This window comes from Nicotiana tabacum, chromosome 21, assembly GCF_000715075.1.
Source record: "Nicotiana tabacum cultivar K326 chromosome 21, ASM71507v2, whole genome shotgun sequence".
Classification (NCBI taxonomy): domain Eukaryota; kingdom Viridiplantae; phylum Streptophyta; class Magnoliopsida; order Solanales; family Solanaceae; genus Nicotiana; species Nicotiana tabacum.
Window position 1 is genome coordinate 58,260,929 of NC_134100.1, and position 17,958 is coordinate 58,278,886.

At 38.7% G+C, this 17,958-nt stretch overlaps 1 protein-coding gene across 2 annotated transcripts; it reads right to left on the minus strand.

Moving 5' to 3' along the window:
* Positions 1-709: 709 nt before the first annotated feature.
* LOC107824549 (2-phytyl-1,4-beta-naphthoquinone methyltransferase, chloroplastic) lies at positions 710-15,185 on the minus strand. 2 transcript variants are annotated; one of them, XM_075242177.1, is made up of 7 exons: positions 14,654-15,185; positions 14,491-14,555; positions 6,137-6,227; positions 4,620-4,708; positions 4,178-4,373; positions 3,247-3,346; positions 710-1,186 (listed from the first exon to the last, which is right to left on the minus strand). In XM_075242177.1, the coding sequence occupies exons 1-7, from the start codon at positions 14,771-14,773 to the stop codon at positions 1,086-1,088; spliced, it is 762 nt and encodes a 253-aa protein (XP_075098278.1). In that variant the 5' UTR covers positions 14,774-15,185; the 3' UTR covers positions 710-1,085. The 2 variants fall into 2 exon arrangements, with proteins under 2 accessions (XP_075098278.1, XP_075098279.1); XM_075242178.1 differs by having other exon boundaries at positions 14,694-15,010.
* Between the last annotated feature and the right edge of the window lie 2,773 nt (positions 15,186-17,958).

The window sequence follows — 17,958 nt, forward strand, 5'->3', positions numbered from 1 at the left end:
TTTGAGAAAGAGTAACTTAAGTTTATAATATGATAGTCAAATTTGAATAAATTTAATGAAGAAGAGTAGAAATTATTCCAGTTAAGCTTACGTTACTAAATAATCTGAGCAAAAGAAAAATTATAAATTGCACTTGAAAAAATAGTATACTTATATAATATGGGTTAACCCAATATTCAACCCGCCCATTTGACACCCAATCCGTTTTTGACCCCCATGAAATATGGGCGGGTTGAGACCCAACCAATTTTTACTCAACCCATTTTTAACCCGCCCAAATCCGACCCAACCCGCCATTTTTCCACCACTAGAGACAGACAACAAAATAGTGGTGAAAAGTATATTATATCACACATCTTCAGTTAGTTAGGGTGCAATACTCAATGCACTAATAGGCATGATTGAAATCCATGTCAAAATTTTCAAACATTTATTGGTGAAAATACCACTCATTCCTCTTGTTACTGCATCTTTCATAGCATAGAGAGGGGGAAGGACTAGGAGACAGGCAACAAATAGTGGTGAAAAGTATATTATATCACACATCTTCAGTCAGTCAGGGTGCAATACTCAATGCACTAATAGGCATGACTGAAATCCATGTAAAAAGTTTTAAACATTTATTGGTGAAAATACCACTCATTCCTCTTGTTACTGCATCTTTCATAGCATAGAGAGGGGAAAGGACTAGGAGACAGGCAACAAATAGTGATGAAAAGTATATAATATCACACATCTTCCGTTAGGGTGCAATACTCAATGCACTAATAGGCATGTTTGAAATACATGTACAAAGTTTTAAACATTTATTGGTGAAAATACCACTCATTCCTCTTGTCACTGCATTTTTCGTAGCATAGAGAGGAGAAAGGACTAGGAGACTGGCAATAAATAGTGGTGAAAAGTATATTATATCACACTTCTTCAGTCAGTCAGGGTGCAATACTCAATGCACTAATAGGCATGATTGAAATCCATGTAAAAAGTTTTAAACATTTATTGGTGAAAATACCACTCATTCCTCTTGTTACTGCATCTTTTCTCGGTTTTGAAGGCAGGAGGAAGATAAAGCAGTTGAAATCAATCTATCGGATGGCTACCAAATTGCCCATAAGCCCGAACCCTATCTCAAAATGTTTGGCAGTGGAAAATCCTACTTCAAGAGCCAACATCTCTAACTCGTTTCCTGTATTACAAATCATCCTTTTACCACGAATAAAGTCACAACAGGAAAGAATACAGCAATTTCACTAAATTAAGAGTCTTTTTCGCTTCATCAAAGAGAGATTTGATGTCAGCTTCAGTGTGCACTCTTTTTTTTTTTTTAAAGTCGTGATTCCTCTATTTTCTTCTTCAATGCATCATGTTTAGCTCAATCTTTCTCCCAAAGAATGAGTCTCTTGTTCTAATCAGTATGTTTTGTAAGCAAGCAAGGGAGATAAATGAAACTGGGCATGAAGAGATTTGAGAAATACAACCCAATTAATAGAATAACATGTTTTTCCAGAAGAAAATAAGGAATAGATGAAGAAAGTAATGTTTTTCTTTTGGCAAAATACATAAGTTGGCACTTGAACTATGGACCAAATCCCTATTACACGCTTTCTATGGACGAAAATAATATTGCACATTCAACATTTTAAAAATGTATCTAATAAACACCACTTCAGTGTTTGACCATTTTTTCTCGATAAGTGTATACTATGTGCCAACAAGATTTTGACACGTGTCCTCAATTAAAAAAAATGCTTAAAAACGATACTCCATCTTCTTCATCTTAATCGTCGGAAAATCGTGTCAAAGAAAAGCTAGAAACCTTGCATATTCAACCACCAAAATGATAAACACCAAAAAAAAAACTTCCATTTTAACCCAAAAACAACAAATTTTCATTACATTTTCAAAATTCATGGCTGCCACCAAAATTATTAACAACCATCCACCATTTTTGAGCAAAGGGTCTCAGACTCCTCCTGACCCAAATCCACCACCAACAGAAATAATATTTTCATATTCAAACAAAAAAAGAGAAGAAACGAACAAGTATAAGCCCCTAATAATTTGGATTACTATACTTCAAGCTTGTAAATTTTTTCTCAATTTCAAGAACCCATTTGAGTTCCAAGTCAACAGCATAAATCCCAGCAAAATAATTCTAATTGTAAGGCGAGATCTAAAATATCAGTTACACTTAAATAAAAAAAAGTAAAAGAAAGTGCTTCAATGGAGGAAAGTGGCCGTGGTGGTATTGACGAGGAAGATAAAGGGACAGAGAGTTCTGAACAAATAAAGGTTTGAAAAAAAAAGGAAGAGAAGGGATGGAGGTGGAGGTGGAGGTGGAGGTTGGCCGCCGGAAAAACAAGATAGAGAGATAGAGGGAGGGTGGGGAAGATGAGGGATTTGCTGACACGTGGCATTAAATAAGTATTTAAACAGTATTTTACTTGGTAGACGCGCTTCTATCTTGGTGTTTTACAGATGCTAGGTCTTGGTCAAAGAAGGTGTGTATTAGACACACTTTTAAAAGGTTGAGTGTGTAATATTATTTCTGCCCACAGAAAATATGTAACAGGTATTTGGTCCATAGCTCAGGTGCCAACTTATGTATTTTGCCTTTTCTTTTCGACGGGCGCATCAAATTAAACTTACTTAAGACTAAGAGGTTACTCATGTTACTTTATTTCTAAATCCAAAATCTACATAACATATCGTAACATTATGCATGTAGAAGGCTTCAGAACTGCTTAGGGGTCGTTTGGTAGGGTGTATAAGAATAGTATTGAATAAAGTGTATTGGTAATGCAAGGATTAGTAATGCAAGCATTAGTTATGCAGAGATTATTTCTTATCCACTGTTTGGTGTGGTGTATTAAAAATTAAAATGTATTGCATAATTTTTAAGAAAATTAGTTGTTTACAAAAACTGCCCTCCATATTCTTTACATTTAGGAGACTTTAAGGATAATTTTGTCATTAACCATGCTAATGCATCCATTAATAGCTTTGGTATTGCTAATATCATGATTTGCTATGTATTAGTTATACACAGGATAATACCAAATAAGTTGTATAACTAATACTTGTATTTGTAATACATAGGTTGAAAAAAGTGCACCAAACAAGAGATTAGTATTACCAAAAGTTAATGCATGCATTATTTTCTCTAATGCATCCTACCAAACGATCCCTTAAAGTAGAAGTTAGTCAAGGAAAACTGCTTAAACTACATTGGTGAAAAGGCCAGACCTGTCAGAAAGTTCTTGATAGAGCTTTTCAAGTATTTGTACTCATCTTCTAGGCCATAACCACTTGCTACTGGAACAACTATATTGTCAATCATCAACTCCTAAATAGAACACAAAAAAATTGGATAAATATTATTATGCTACTACTAATGAGAAGCGGGAAAAGAAAACATTAAGAAGTTTGCAAACATAACAATCTGTAAAAGAGATAACGGAATTACCAATAATGCAGAATAACAGATTAATCCCCGGCATCTAATGGATAGGAAGTGGCTTTTTGTCATGTGAAAAAATATTGGTCCCACCTTTACAGAAAAACTAGTGGAAAATGTATATGGATGCAGTTTCAGTGTATAGCAACTTTACTGACATTATGTGGGGTAGTATCTTGAGCTATATACCTACAGACAATATTCAATCACTTAAAATTGTCCAACTTATAACGGTTGAAGATCTCTATTTGCCTACTATATCCTTCAGAATTCTCATAAAGCAAATTCCCCCTTCTCCTTCCCCTTCCCATTCCCCTGCTCCCGCTTTTCCTGCACCCTAAAAGAACAGGATAAGCTTCAAGAGTCTACTCTGTTTCCATTGTTGTCATCATTTTTGCTAAGTAACAATATGTTCTGTATAAGGGCCTAAAAGGTATGCACTGACTACATCCTTAAAAAGCCAAGGAAGTCCCATTGAATTTCCTAATTTACAAACAAGTGTTTCAGAGATGGTTAATGCCCATCATTATTTCAAATGTTCAGATGGAACTGCAATGATCCCTTAAAAGCATAGAAAGTTTTACATCAGATAAAGCAAAAGATAATGAAACCAATAACTTACTTTACAGATTTTTGGGTGATTAAGAAAAAATAATAAATATAGTAAAATAAATTTTTTGGGGTGATGCGAAAAGAATGTATTAACCTGCCAACAAATACCTGAATTGTGGTGCTCAAGGGGTTGATGCTTTTATTGAAGTCAAGAATAGATATTGTTGAGCCTGGTTTTAAGACTCGACATATCTCTGTCATAGCTTTATGTCTATCGATCACATTTCGTAATCCATAGCCAATAGTAACAGCATCAAAGGAGGAGTCAGGAAAGGGTAAATCAAGTGCATTGCCTTCCATCCACCTTCATTATCATATGCATTAATACTTCACAATGACTAAGGGAACATGAAAAGCTAATTGGAAGGAGTAAGAAGGTAAGAGTACAGAAGATAAGGCACATGTAACTGGTAAAAGTAGTGTGTGAAAACAGTTTGGAACTTGACTAAATTTTATTTTTAAAAGCAGATTTTGCTAACTTTTTGTTGGCAAATAACCTTCCAAACATAATTTGTTTGAATACATTGACATTTTAATTACCAATGCTCACTTAATGTTCTTGTAACATGTCTTTGAACGTAATTTCTGCCGAGTCGAAGCGGTTAATAATTGTTCCTTTGAGAAATCAAGACCAACCGCCTGCAAGGGAAAAGGCCAGTTCAGTGAGATTTGACATCAGAAAATTCATGAATTAAGATAACTAGCCTAGGCTGCCCTTCATCAAGTAATCCACTTACATTGCAAAAATTAATCTTGATTTAAAGACACAAAATATAGTCAAATAACTGAGAAGATACATATTTTAGTGACATAAGAATCATGCCGCTCTGCTGTGAGCAGTTTTTTGTTACATTTCTGAAATAAATAAAAAAATGGAACATTTAAATATGCGAAAAGTGCAGCTTTCGTTTGTTTGGGAGCCAACTCAAATGAAAGCAATAGCCATTAGCAACCCAAAGACCCAAAAACATGAAGAACAAGGAAGGACAACAAAAAGAAACATTAATCATCAGGCTAGAAATTGACATAAAAAATATCACGAAACAAAACCCTGAGATCTCAGTACAACTAACTGGCTAAGATTTATAGAACTTCACATACTGAAACAAATCTGGCATTCAGAAAGTTGAGTGATAATGCAGGACAGGATAAGTTGAGATTTGGAAGAAGTAAAACAGGAAACGTTAGTCCATGGAACTTGAAAACTGCTAAATGATGTTATTACCTAGATGCTCACTAGAGGAGAAAAGGTAAAACACAGTTCACAAAATCAACCTAAAATCAAGACCTAGACAAACTAGAAGTGACAATATCTTACCAGGTTCAAGGTCATTCAAGAAATTTTGTTTTTCCCTTTCGGTGAGTATTAAGGAGCTATAAAACTTTAAGCCAGAGAGATGGTCTCCTTTACTTAGTCATAGGAGCCATGATTTCTTCAACGAGGTTTTTCATTAAGCAGAAACAAATAGGCAGGAACTAGAAGATGCATCAAGCGACACAGGAATTTGCCGAGTTATGAAGGATGTCGATTAGCAAATAAAAAAAATAAAAATAAAAAGATTGACTGAGCAGAGATAAAGAGTAAATTTCTGATTCTCATAACACAACAACAGGTCACTATAAAACAGTTAACGAGGCACCCAGGGACGTTACATTTAGTTTGACAGAAAAGTACTTTTTAGACAAGGAGGAGAAATGGAAACCTTTTGAAAGGAACTAGGAATGAAGGCACAAGTTTTTTCTCTTCCTTGTAAGAGTGTTATCTTTCCTTACTTCTTATCCCCACATGATAGTTCAGCGCCACAGTAATTCATTTCTTTTCTTTCCTATTTTTCTATTGCTTTCATTTACCACAAAACAAAGGAAAGATAAATATGTCTTGACATTTGGAAATTCCACAGGATCAGCTTATTGAATTTCTCAGAATGGTCAATGGAAGAATTGAGTTGCTTCAGAAATGGTGCATAATAACCAGCAAAACCGTAATGTTTACATAAACAAAAAAAAAAAGAACTAAAAAAAAGAATAAAACTAAACCAGAGATAGCAGAAGGAAAGAAACGGAGACCTTGCCATAGGGTCCAACTCTTTCAGATAAAAGAAATGTCAAATCCCCACTTCCACAACACACATCCAGTACATTGTCCCCATCTTTAGCTCTGCAATACAATCTCGAAAGTTCCAGCTTAACTAGAACATAAATGTAGTTCAAATTCAAGAATTATATGCCTAAGAACAGGGGGAAAAAGTGGAAATTTCTACTCCCTCTTGTGTCCTGTCATTCTTCCCTTTTAAATGAATTAAAATAATATGCACTAACAGTGTAAGATTTTCATTAATTTAACAGCCAAGTGTTAGTTTACAGATATGTATAGTATAGTCTTGTCCCACATTGGAAGAGAAGTAATATCTCCTTGTAGTGTATAGCTATAAATAGGGACCTCTTGTATTGTATTTATCATCCAATATCAATAACATATTTTCTCCCATGCCTTCTCACATGGTATCAGAGCATTAGTGAGAAAAGATCGTTGTGCGTCATTCCAGCGTTAACCGGGAAGAAAGAACTTAGTCATCGTGCAATTTTTCCGGTGACCTAAGGCTTGTCTAAGTAAAAGTCACTTTCTGTCGGTGTTGTGCTAAAACCAACACCACCACGAGGTAGATCACCCTCCGACAACCAACCCCTAAAATTTTATCGCAGAAAAGCCGCCACGCACTTTTCCGGCAAGGGTTCCGGCCATTTTTTCGCGAAGCTTCCGGCCATTTTTTCGCGAAGCTTCTTCAGAACAGTGTGCTCTCCTCAAATTTCCGAGCCTACCCATCTAATTCAAATCAAATTCCGACCACTTTTATATTTTTCCGTCGTGAACAGTGACCTTTCCGGCCATTTTTTGAAAACATTTCTTCAGGCCAGCTTGCTCGCAAAGAAATTCCGAGTCTATCCATCCTAGTTACGACAAATTCCGACAATTTGGAATTTTCCGGCGAGCTACAGTGTTTCCGGCACAGAACAATGTTCTGTTTTCCTGCTGTAAACAGTATTTTTCAAGCTATTTCTTTAGTTTTCTCACAGGAGTTACTTATTTCCACTATTTAAAGTTAACCCTACTACTGCAAATTGTAGCGACATGGGTACCGATACTTTGAATAGTCGGATAATTTTTTTAGCAGAGTATATTGAGTTCCTTCAGTATAAAGCATATAAGCAGACATCTTCTGAGATAGCTTCTGTTGTTCAAACAGGTAATAGCGTGACTTGTTTCTCCCAATCTTCATCCTCTGAGTCTTGGGTCATTGATTCAGGTGCATCAGATCATATTTCTGGTAACAAATCTCTTTTCACTACTATTTCGTATTCTCAATCTCTTCCAAAAGTCACAATGGCCAATGGGTCTCAAACCATGGCAACTGCAATAGGTCAAGCAAGCCCACTTCCTTCCTTACCTTTAGATTCAGTCCTTTATGTTCCCAATAGTCCTTTTAATCTCATAGTTGTTAGTCGCCTAGCCAAATCACTTAAATGCGTTGTTTTATTTCTTAATGACCATGTTTTTATACAGGAACGCAGTACGGGGCGGATCATTGGTACCGGGCGTGAATCAAACGTACTTTATTACCTTATCCTTGCTAAATCACATAGACTCACATCTTGTCTTCCTTCTACAATTTGTCCTGTTACTGATTCACCAGATTTATTACATAAACGGTTGGGGCATCCCAATTTGTCAAAACTTCAGAAAATGGTATCTGGTTTATCTCACTTGTCAGCTCTAGAGTGTGAGTCATGTCAGCTCGCTAAGCATACCCGCTCCCATTTCCCTCGGCGTCTTGATAATCGAGCAGAGTCACCTTTTACTTTAGTCCATTCAGATGTTTGGGGTCCTAGTCAGGTCAGTTCCACCTTGGGATTCCGCTACTTTATCAGTTTCATTGATGATTATTCCAGGTGCACTTGGATATTTTTGATAAAAAATCGAGATGAGTTGTTTTCTATTTTTCAGACCTTCCGCGCTGAAATTCAAAATCAATTTGGGGTTTCTATTCGCACATTTCGTAGTGATAATGCCCGAGAGTATTTGTCTTCCCCATTTCAGCAGTTTATGAAATCTCATGGGATTATTCATCAAACATCTTGTTCGTACACATCTCAACAAAATGGGGTAGCTGAAAGAAAGAAAAGACATCTTATTGAAACTGTTCGTACCCTACTCATACAATCTCATGTTCCGTTGCGTTTTTGAGAGATACAGTTCTTACATCTTGCTATCTTATTAATCGTATGTCATCTTCAGCTATCCAGAACCAAGTTCCATTCTCTGTCAGGTTTCCCCATTTACCTTTGTTCTCTCTTCCACCCCGTATCTTTGGAAGCACTTGTTTTGTCCATAACCTTACTCCAGGAACAGATAAGTTAACTCCTCGTGCTCTTAAGTGCGTATTTCTGGGTTTCTCGAGAACACAAAAGGGGTATCGATGCTACTCTCCTAACCTCCAGTAATACCTTATGTACGCTGATGTTACCTTCTTTGAAACCCAATCATACTTCACAGGTTCAGGTCATCACTTAGATATTTCTGAGGTACTACCAGTTTCATCTTTTGGAGATTCAGTCACTCCAGCTCCACCACCTACAGCTCCAGTTGTAGCTCCACCACCTATAGCTCCAGTTGTAGCTCCACCACATATAGCTCTGGTTGTACCACCTACAACTCTGGTTGTAGCTCCACCACCTATAGCTCCAGTTCCTCCACATAATCCAGTTCAACCTTCTGCAGCTCCACCACTCTTGACTTATCATCGTCGTCCACATCCAGCATCAGGCCCAGGTGATTCACGCCCCGCATCAGATTCTGCACCTACTGCGGACTTGTCTCCTCTTAGTCAACCAATTGCACTCCGCAAAGGTGTACGATCCACACTTAATCCCGATCCCCACTATGTCGTTTTAAGTTATCATCGTCTGTCGTCACCTCATTATGCCTTTATATCTTCTTTGTCCACTATTTCTATCCCTAAGTCTACAGGTGAGGCACTATCTCATCCAAGATGGCGACATGCTATGATTGACGAGATGTCTGCTTTACATGCGAGTGGCACTTGGGAGCTTGTTCCTCTTCCTACAGGTCAGTCTACTGTCGATTGTCGTTGGGTTTATGCAGTCAAAGTCGGCCTGGATGGCCAGATTGATCGACTTAAGGCTCGTCTTGTTGCAAAAGGATATACTCAGATTTTTGGGCTTGATTATAGTGATACTTTCTCTCCCGTGGCTAAAGTAGCATCTGTTCGTCTCTTTTTGTCCATGGCTGTTGTACGTCATTGGCCTCTTTATCAGTTAGACATTAAGAATGTTTTTCTCCACGGTGATCTTGAGGAAGAAGTTTATATGGAGCAACCACCTGGTTTTGTTGCTCAGGGGGAGTTTAATGGTTGTGTGTGCAGATTGCGCAGGTCACTATATGGTTTGAAACAGTCCCCTCGAGCTTGGTTTGGTAAGTTCAGCACAATTATTCAGGAGTTCGGCAAGACTCGTAGTGAGGCTGATCACTCTGTGTTTTATCGGCATTCTGCACCTAATCTGTGTATTTATCTAGTGGTTTATGTTGATGATATTGTTATTACTGGTAATGATCAGGATGGTATTACTAATCTGAAGCAACATCTCTTTCAGCACTTCCAGACTAAGGATCTGGGCAGATTGAAGTATTTTTTAGGTATTGAGGTCGCTCAGTCTAGCTCAGGTATTGTTATTTCACAGCGGAAGTATGCCTTAGACATTCTTGAGGAGACTGGAATGATGGGTTGCAGACCTATTGACTCTCCTATGGATCCGAATGCTAAGCTTCTGCCTGGACATGGGGAGCCTCTTAGAGACCCTACGAGATATAGGAGGTTGGTTGGCAAATTGAATTACCTCACAGTGACTAGACCTGACATTTCTTTTCCGGTGAGTGTTGTAAGTTAGTTTATGGATTCTCCCTGTGATAGTCACTGGGATGCAGTTGTTCGCATTCTTCGGTATATAAAGTCAGCTCCAGACAAAGGATTACTATTCGAGGATCGAGGCTACGAGCAGGTTGTTGGGTATACAAATGCTGATTGGGCAGGATCACCTTTTGATAGACGTTCTACGTCTAGATATTGTATTCTAGTAGGAGGTAATTTGGTCTCGTAGAAGAGCAAGAAACAAAATGTAGTTGCTCGATCTAGCGCCGAAGCCGAATATCGGGCCATGGCTATGGCGACTTGTGAGTTAGTTTGGGTCAAGCAGTTGCTCAAGGAGTTAAAGTTCGGAGAAATCAACAAGATGGAACTAGTGTGTGATAACCAAGCTGCTCTTCATATTGCGTCAAATCCGGTGTTCCATGAGAGGACTAAACACATTGAGATCGACTGTCACTTTGTCAGAGAAAAAATACTTTCAGGAGATATTGTTACAAAGTTTGTAAAGTCGAATGATCAACTAGCAGATATTTTCACTAAGTCTCTTACTGGTTCTCGTATTAGTTACATGTGTAACAAACTCGGTACATATGATGTGTATGCACCGGCTTGAGGGGGAGTGTTAGTTTACAGATATGTATAGTGTAGTCTTGTCCCACATTGGAAGAGGAGTAATATCTCCTTGTAGCGTATAGCTATAAATAGGGACCTCTTGTATTGTATTTATCATCCAATATCAATAACATATTTTCTCACGTGCCTTCTCACACCAAGTATAGTAATATAGTGCACATGGATTAGTTACTCTATTAGCATGGATAACTTAAACACATTCCTAATGTCCAGCATGTTTTCAATTTCCGAAAAATAGTTAAGTACTTTATTTCAATATTAACCATTCTCAGTTTATTTACAAAGAACAAAGCATCTCATGATGTGATTAGTGCTTACGCGCCTCAAGTGGGTTTGGACGAGGAGATTAAGAGGCTCTTCTGAGAAGAATTTTACGGGTTGGTACGTGGCATTCCGCTCATCGAGAAGTTATTCATAGGAGGTGACTTCAATGGTCACATTGAGGCGACATCTGGGGGGTATGACGGTGTGCATGGCGGCTTTGGTTTAGGAGTTAGGAACGAAGGAGGTACTTTGTTGTTGGACTGTGCTAAAGCCTTTGATTTGGTGATTGCCAACTCATGTTTTCAGAAGAGGGAGGAGCACTCGGTTACATTCCTGAGTTTGTTGGTCAAGACTCAAATTGATTATCTACTCCTCTGGAAGTGCGATAGGAGTCTGTGCATGGATTGCAAGGTTATACCAAGAGAGAATTTCACGACTCAACATAGATTATTGGTGATGGGCTTAGAGATCATGAGGAAGAGGAGGAAGAGGTCGTCTATGGTCAACCCAGGATCAAGTGGGTGCTTTGACTAGTGACAAAGCGCAGGAGTTTGGGGGGAAGTTGTTGGCTATGGGAGCCTGGAGGAGCAGTGGGGATGCGAGCTGTATGTGGACCACGACAGCGGAGTGTATTAGAGTAGCTGTGAGAGAAGGGTTAGGGGTCTCGAAGGATTTCTCCGGCAGCCACAAAGGTGACTGGTGGTGGAGTGAGGAGGTACAAGAGAAAGTGGAAGCCAAGCAAGCGGCGTACTTGACGTTTATAGAGAGCATGGACGAGGAGGCGAAGAGGATGAACAGGGAGGGGTATAGGAGGGCTAAGAAAGAGGCGAAGTTAGCGGTTACTGCGGCTAAGACTGCGGCGTTTGGGCGTTTGGGCATTTGTATGAAGAGCTTGGGGCCAAAGGCGGGGACAAGAAGCTATACAGGCTAGCCAAGGTGAGAGAGAGGAAGGCCCGTGATCTGGATCAAGTTAAGTGTATCAAAGATTAGGAAGGTAGAGTTTTGATGGAAGAAGCTCAGATTAGACGAAGATGGCAGACATATTTCCATAAAATCTTGAACGAAGAGGGTGATAGGGACATTGTGCTGGGCGACTTAGAGCACTCCGAGATGCGTCGGGATTTCAGGTATTATAGGCGCATAAGAGTAGAGGAGGTCGAGGGGGCTATGCGTAAGATCCACAGGGGTAGAGCTACCGGACCAGATGAAATACCTGTGGAATTTTGGAAGAATGCGGGTAGGGCAGGTTTGAAGTGGCTCACTAGGCTGTTCAACGTCATTTTTAGGACGAAAATGATGCCCGATGATTGGAGGTGGAGTACGATGATTCCTCTGTATAAAAACAAGGGCAATATTCAAAGTTGCAATAATTATAGGGGGATTAAGCTGCTAAGCCATACTATGAAAGTTTGGGAGAGGGTGGTTGAAGTTAGGGTGAGGACCAGTGTGTCCATTTCTGAGAACCAGTTCAGTTTCATGCCGGGGCGTTCGACTATGTAAGCCACTTACATTGTAAGGAGATTAGTGGAGCGATATAGTGAGATGAAGAAGGACTTGCACATGGTGTTCATTGACCTAGAGAAAGCATATGACAAAGTCCCGAAAGAGGTGCTCTGGCGATACTTGGAGGCTAAAGGGGTCCCAGTAGCCTACATTAGAGTGATTAAGGACATGTATGATGAAACTAAGACTCGGGTTAGGGCAGCGGGAGGAGACTCGGAACACTTTCCGGTTATGATGGGGTTGCACCAGGGATCAGCTCTTAGTCCATTCTTATTTTCCTTGGCGATGAAAGCATTGACGAGACACATTCAAGCTGAGGTGCCATGGTGTATGTTATTTGTTGATGACATAGTTTTAATTAACAAGACGCGGGGTGGTGTTAACGAGAGGCTGGAGGTTTGGAGGCAGACCCTAGAGTCTAAGGGTTTCAAGTTGAGCATGACCAAGACCGAGTACATGAAGTGCAAGTTCAGCAACGGTACCCAGGAAGTTGATGCGCAAGTCATCCCCAAGAGAGGTAGTTTCAAGTATCTTGGATCTATAATACAAGGTAACGGGGAGATTGATGAAATGTCACGCATCGTATCAGAGTAGGATGGATGAAGTGGAGGTCGCTTCCGGTGTCTTGTGTAATAAGAATGTGCCGCTGAGACTTAAAGGTAAGTTCTACAAGGTTGTAGTTAGACCGACTATGTTGTATGGAGCAGAGTGCTGGCCGGTCAAGAACTCTTATACCCAGAAGCTAAAAGTAGCTGAGATGAGGATGTTGAGGTGGATGTGTGGGCATACCCGGTTGGATAAGATTAGGAATGAAGTTATTCGGAAAAAGGTGGGAGTGGCCCCTGTGGAGGATAAGATGCGGGAGGCGAGGTTGAGATGGTTCAGGCATGTTAAGAGGAGAAGTATAGAAGCCCCAGTTAGAAGGTGTGAGCGGTTAGCCTCGGTGGGCAGCAAGAGGGGTAGAGGTAGGCCTAAGAAGTCTTGGGGAGAGGTTATTAGGCGGGACATGGCGCAACTGGAGCTAACTGACGATATGGCCCTAGACAGGAGGGTGTGGAGGTCAAAGATTAGGGTAGAAGGTTAGTAGGCAGTCGAGCGTTTCTCTTTGTCTTACTCAGTTCGCTAGCATTAGTGTTAGTATGTTATCTTTTATTCATAGATGGCTAGTACTACCTAGAGTTTGACTGCATTCTTGGATTCGATCTTATTTCATCTTGCTGTTATTCCTATTTGTTGCAATTATCTTTTTCTTTTTCAGTCGTTCTCTAGCCGAGAGTCTATCGGAAACAGTCTTTCTGCCCTTCCAGGGGTAGGGTTAAGGCTGCGTATATCTTACCCTAACCATACCCCACTCGTGGGAAACTACTGGGTTTGTTGTTGTTGTTGTTGTAACAAGTATCTCATGATTTACCTAGTGTCAGATGCAGCTCTTCACTTATGGGTTCATCTGAACCCAATATTTTCAATATGGAATATAGATATATATGTGAAAACCCACTAAATTTCAACAACAGAACCGCTAATTTTAAAAGTAAAATAAGTTCAGAGCTAAGAACATTAATGGTTGAATGCACACTGCTTAAATCATGGATATGCCTTAGGCTTTACCCAAAGAAGGGCAACTAAACTTCCATTTTTTCTTTCATTCCAAAAATATGAAGGGTTTCAACGTAACAGGTCAAATTATCCAATAAGACTGGGACACATTCCTTAATTTTCTAATTTACATATTAACTCTTTATTTAATTAAATATTTGCAAAATATATTAAAAATATGTTCAAAGAGAAGATTTTGACTCCACTGTCATATGAGAAATGGTAACAGTGTCATCACATAAAATAGGCAGCAACAGTAGATTACCTAACAAGGTGATATAAAATATTCTCTCCGTTCCAATTCATGTGATATTAGTATTTTTAGTGTGTCCCAACAAGCATGACACATTTTTAATTTATTACACAAATATCCATGTCTAATTTTAGAATACAAGTTTTAAAGGTATATTTTTTCAAACTACGTGCACAAGCAAACAACTGTCACTCAAATTAGGACGGGACGGAAGGAGAATGAAATTTTACCCGGTCCAAGAAACGGCCATTCTTTTCCATATACGGTGTTGACCCAAGCTCAGGAGATCATTCAACTGCAAACATGAAAATGTGCACACAGTAAACATAGGAAGTGACAATTTGAATAGTGAATGGAGATTCTTTTTAGTGCAGCAGCAGAGGTGGTGCGCACGTTATCATAAACAGGGGCAATGCGGTTAAAAAGTGCTTGCCGTTGTTCACCGGAACACCGAATTGTCGATTTGCGTGTGGGTCCGGGAAGTAAAGGAATAGCAAGGTGAAGGGAAGCCATTGTTACTCCTTTGTTAGCTGAAGCTCTTCCTCTGAGAATCTGATGATGACTTTTTCGTCTTTAAAGGATAATGTCAGTTTGGTCCCTCACTATTGTAAATTTCTCAATTTGAACCCATGAAATGATAAATGACTCCAAGTAAATTGAAATCAATTACTTTTGTTCAAGTGGTAAGCCAAAAAGAAGACCTGGAGGAAGGGTAGAAAAAAATTACTTGCTAGATTTTTCTTTATTTTCTTAAATTTCTTTTTGAAATAGCTGCTAGGCTTCTTCAGTGTTAAATTTACGAACCAACCTTGAAAAGAGCTGGTCCTGAACTTTTATGTAACTTGTGCAGGTTTAAGTTTTCTAGTGTGGTCGGTCCATTGAGTTACGACTCATCAACGACACAATCTTAACCATTCCAATATACGAACCTTTCTTATGTAAATTTACACTCTTGCTACCTAATTAATTTCACCCGATCAATAGGAAAAATATTAAGTTAACCATAGATAAATTTTTTGACTTTTAACCTAAACGGTTGTCGATTAGTTAGATGTATTGAGCTGAGCATCTTCTAGCATGGATGTATTTTAATGATTGATAAACTAGGATCAATTGTATTGAAAAAACATGTTTTATGGACAAGATACTATGCTACTAAACTGGTGCGCAAATATGATATGCAGATGTCAAAAGAATCAGGTTCATGGCAGGATGATGCAAAATGCTGACCAGGCGTGGAAAGAGAAAATACATGTGCAAGTTGGATTCCAAAAGGAAGTCATTTTGCGTGCAACAAGAAAAGATCATAACTGGAGAAATCTGTGTTCTAAAAAGGTTTCAACAAATAAGGGATGAACTTGCATGGAAGGGAAAGGTTGAGGATGTGAAAACAAATAAGGAAACCAAATCAAATTAGGAGAGGTTTTTCTTAATCAAAATATTCTAGGTTTTGGAGCATTAATTGGAGAAGAATTTTTGCCACACTCACACCTATATAAAGAGACATATTTATACCGCTCAAAAGAATACTATTTACACAAATCAAGTATTTACTCTTGGCAATAGCAATCACGACAAGAAGGTGCTCTCAAAGGATTCAAGCTGCTCAACTAAAGAACTTGTTCCTGAAGATGAAGCTGCTTAGTTCTTTAGTTGTTAGGTTGAATCTATTGTTCTAGCATTGTAACCTATTTGCTTTTGAGAAGTATAATCATAGTTTAGCACAAAAATATTGAAGTTTTTGTTTCACTTTATAGACTATAACATCTAGACCATTTGATATGCAAAAACTAGAACAGTATGCTTATGAAAGATTGACATGCTCACTAGGCAATATGTACTTTTCAAGATGAAGTGTCACGACCCAAACTCCCACTAGAGTCGTGACGGTGCCTAACACTACTTGTTAGGCAAGCCAACAATTTTACAATAGCAATAATCACAATAATGGAACTAAATAAATCTCAACAGCGAGATAATCATAAAATATCTGAAATAACAACAATAATGTAGCTACAACCATCCCATGATCTATTGTCAATAAGTATATGAGCACTATAGAATCTCGTAATACATAGTCAATTCTCAATACAAAAACTATCTGAATGGTAGAACAGTGATAAACAAGATAAACTAAAGAGAACTTCAAGGTCTGTGAACGACATAATAGCTACCTCGTAGTCTCCACATGCTGGAACCGGTGCAGACTCTAGCAATTACCACGTCCGAAAGTACCTGGATCTGCATATAAAGTGAAGAGTGGAGTATAAGTAAAACCGCCCCTATGTACTCAATAAGTAACAAACCTAATCTCGGTTGAAAGCAGTGACGAGCTCGGAAGAGAGTCAGTTTCCAATATCAATAATCAATAACAACTCATAATATAATGAAGACAGTAAAGTAAATAACTCAAAAGATATCATGTTCAGCTCGTTCACAATTATGAAAAATTAGACATACTTTTCAAGTATAATAGTCAAAGCTCAATCTTTCACCAAAATCACTTAAACATGAGTTTATCAGGGAAACTATAACTCTCCAAATTCTCAACAACAGACAAGACATTTCATTTACCATCTAGCATGAGAAAAATACATCTCTATGCCTACATGTCAAATATACATGTCAAGTTAATAATACCATAGCTAAGTCATCAAGTATACTCACACTCAGCACACTCACAATGCCTGGCACAAATGCCTTTCACCATCACATACACAATCACACTCAGCACTGTACGGGTGCCTGGCACATGACCCTCAGCAAAACACATATATAACGTTGTGCCTGTGCTCACTGTGATATCAGACTCCGGAGGAGCTGATCCTTGACCAAGTGTTATTCACCAATCAATATAATTGTTGTGGCGTGCAACCCGATCCAAATATCAATCCATTGCGGCGTGCAACTTGATCCAATATAAATAATAATAATACGGCTTTATGGCCCACATCAGTCATTAACCGCTCAAGTCTCAATGGCTCACATCTCATAAAACTCATCCCAACATTAACACATATAGAAGGCATCAACAACATGTGATATGACATACAAATAATGTACAGATACTGAGATATAATATGCGGATGAAGAATTATGACTGAGAATATGACTACAATCAAGGCAAACTGCTCAAAACAACAAGAATAGCTATATCATGTCTCAAACAATTAAGCACATAGCCTAGATATAATTTCTAGCATGAATCTTTGCTCAAATTATCATTCAAGTAGAGAAAATACGGATATAACGAGGCATGAATGCAAATTAGTCTCATAGTAGCCTAAAGTCCACCAGATCATGAATACACAGGTGTACGCACACACGCCCGTCACCAAGCACGTACGTCATCCCCAACACATATCAAGTATCATAGTTCGTAGCGATTATTACTCTCAAACAAAGTTTAGATATGTTACTTACCTCAAAACGCGTGAATTAATACTCAAAAAAGCCCTTCCCACGCGAATCGACCTCCGAGCGACTCAAATCTAGTCAAAGCAACTTAATTTCATCAATAAAAGCCATAGGAAATAAGCCAAAACAATAAATCTATGGTCTTGAATCAAATATACAAAGTCAACCCCGGGCCCGCATCCTGAAACCCGTCAAAACTCACTAATCCTGAACACCCATTCCGATACGAGTCCAAATATATGTGTTTCATCCAAATCCAACCTCAAATCGACCCACAAAAC

Bases quoted from the DNA above. Each gene is read 5' to 3' on its own strand.
- LOC107824549 (XM_075242177.1), bottom strand. From the start codon at position 14,773: ATGGCTTCCCTTCACCTTGCTATTCCTTTACTTCCCGGACCCACACGC. The intron at 14,556-14,653 runs GTGCGCACCACC...TCATGTTTGCAG, and splicing joins TTGCCCCTGTTTATGATAAC to TTGAATGATCTCCTGAGCTT. The intron at 6,228-14,490 runs GTAAAATTTCAT...ATTGTATTGCAG, and splicing joins ATGGCCGTTTCTTGGACCGG to AGCTAAAGATGGGGACAATG.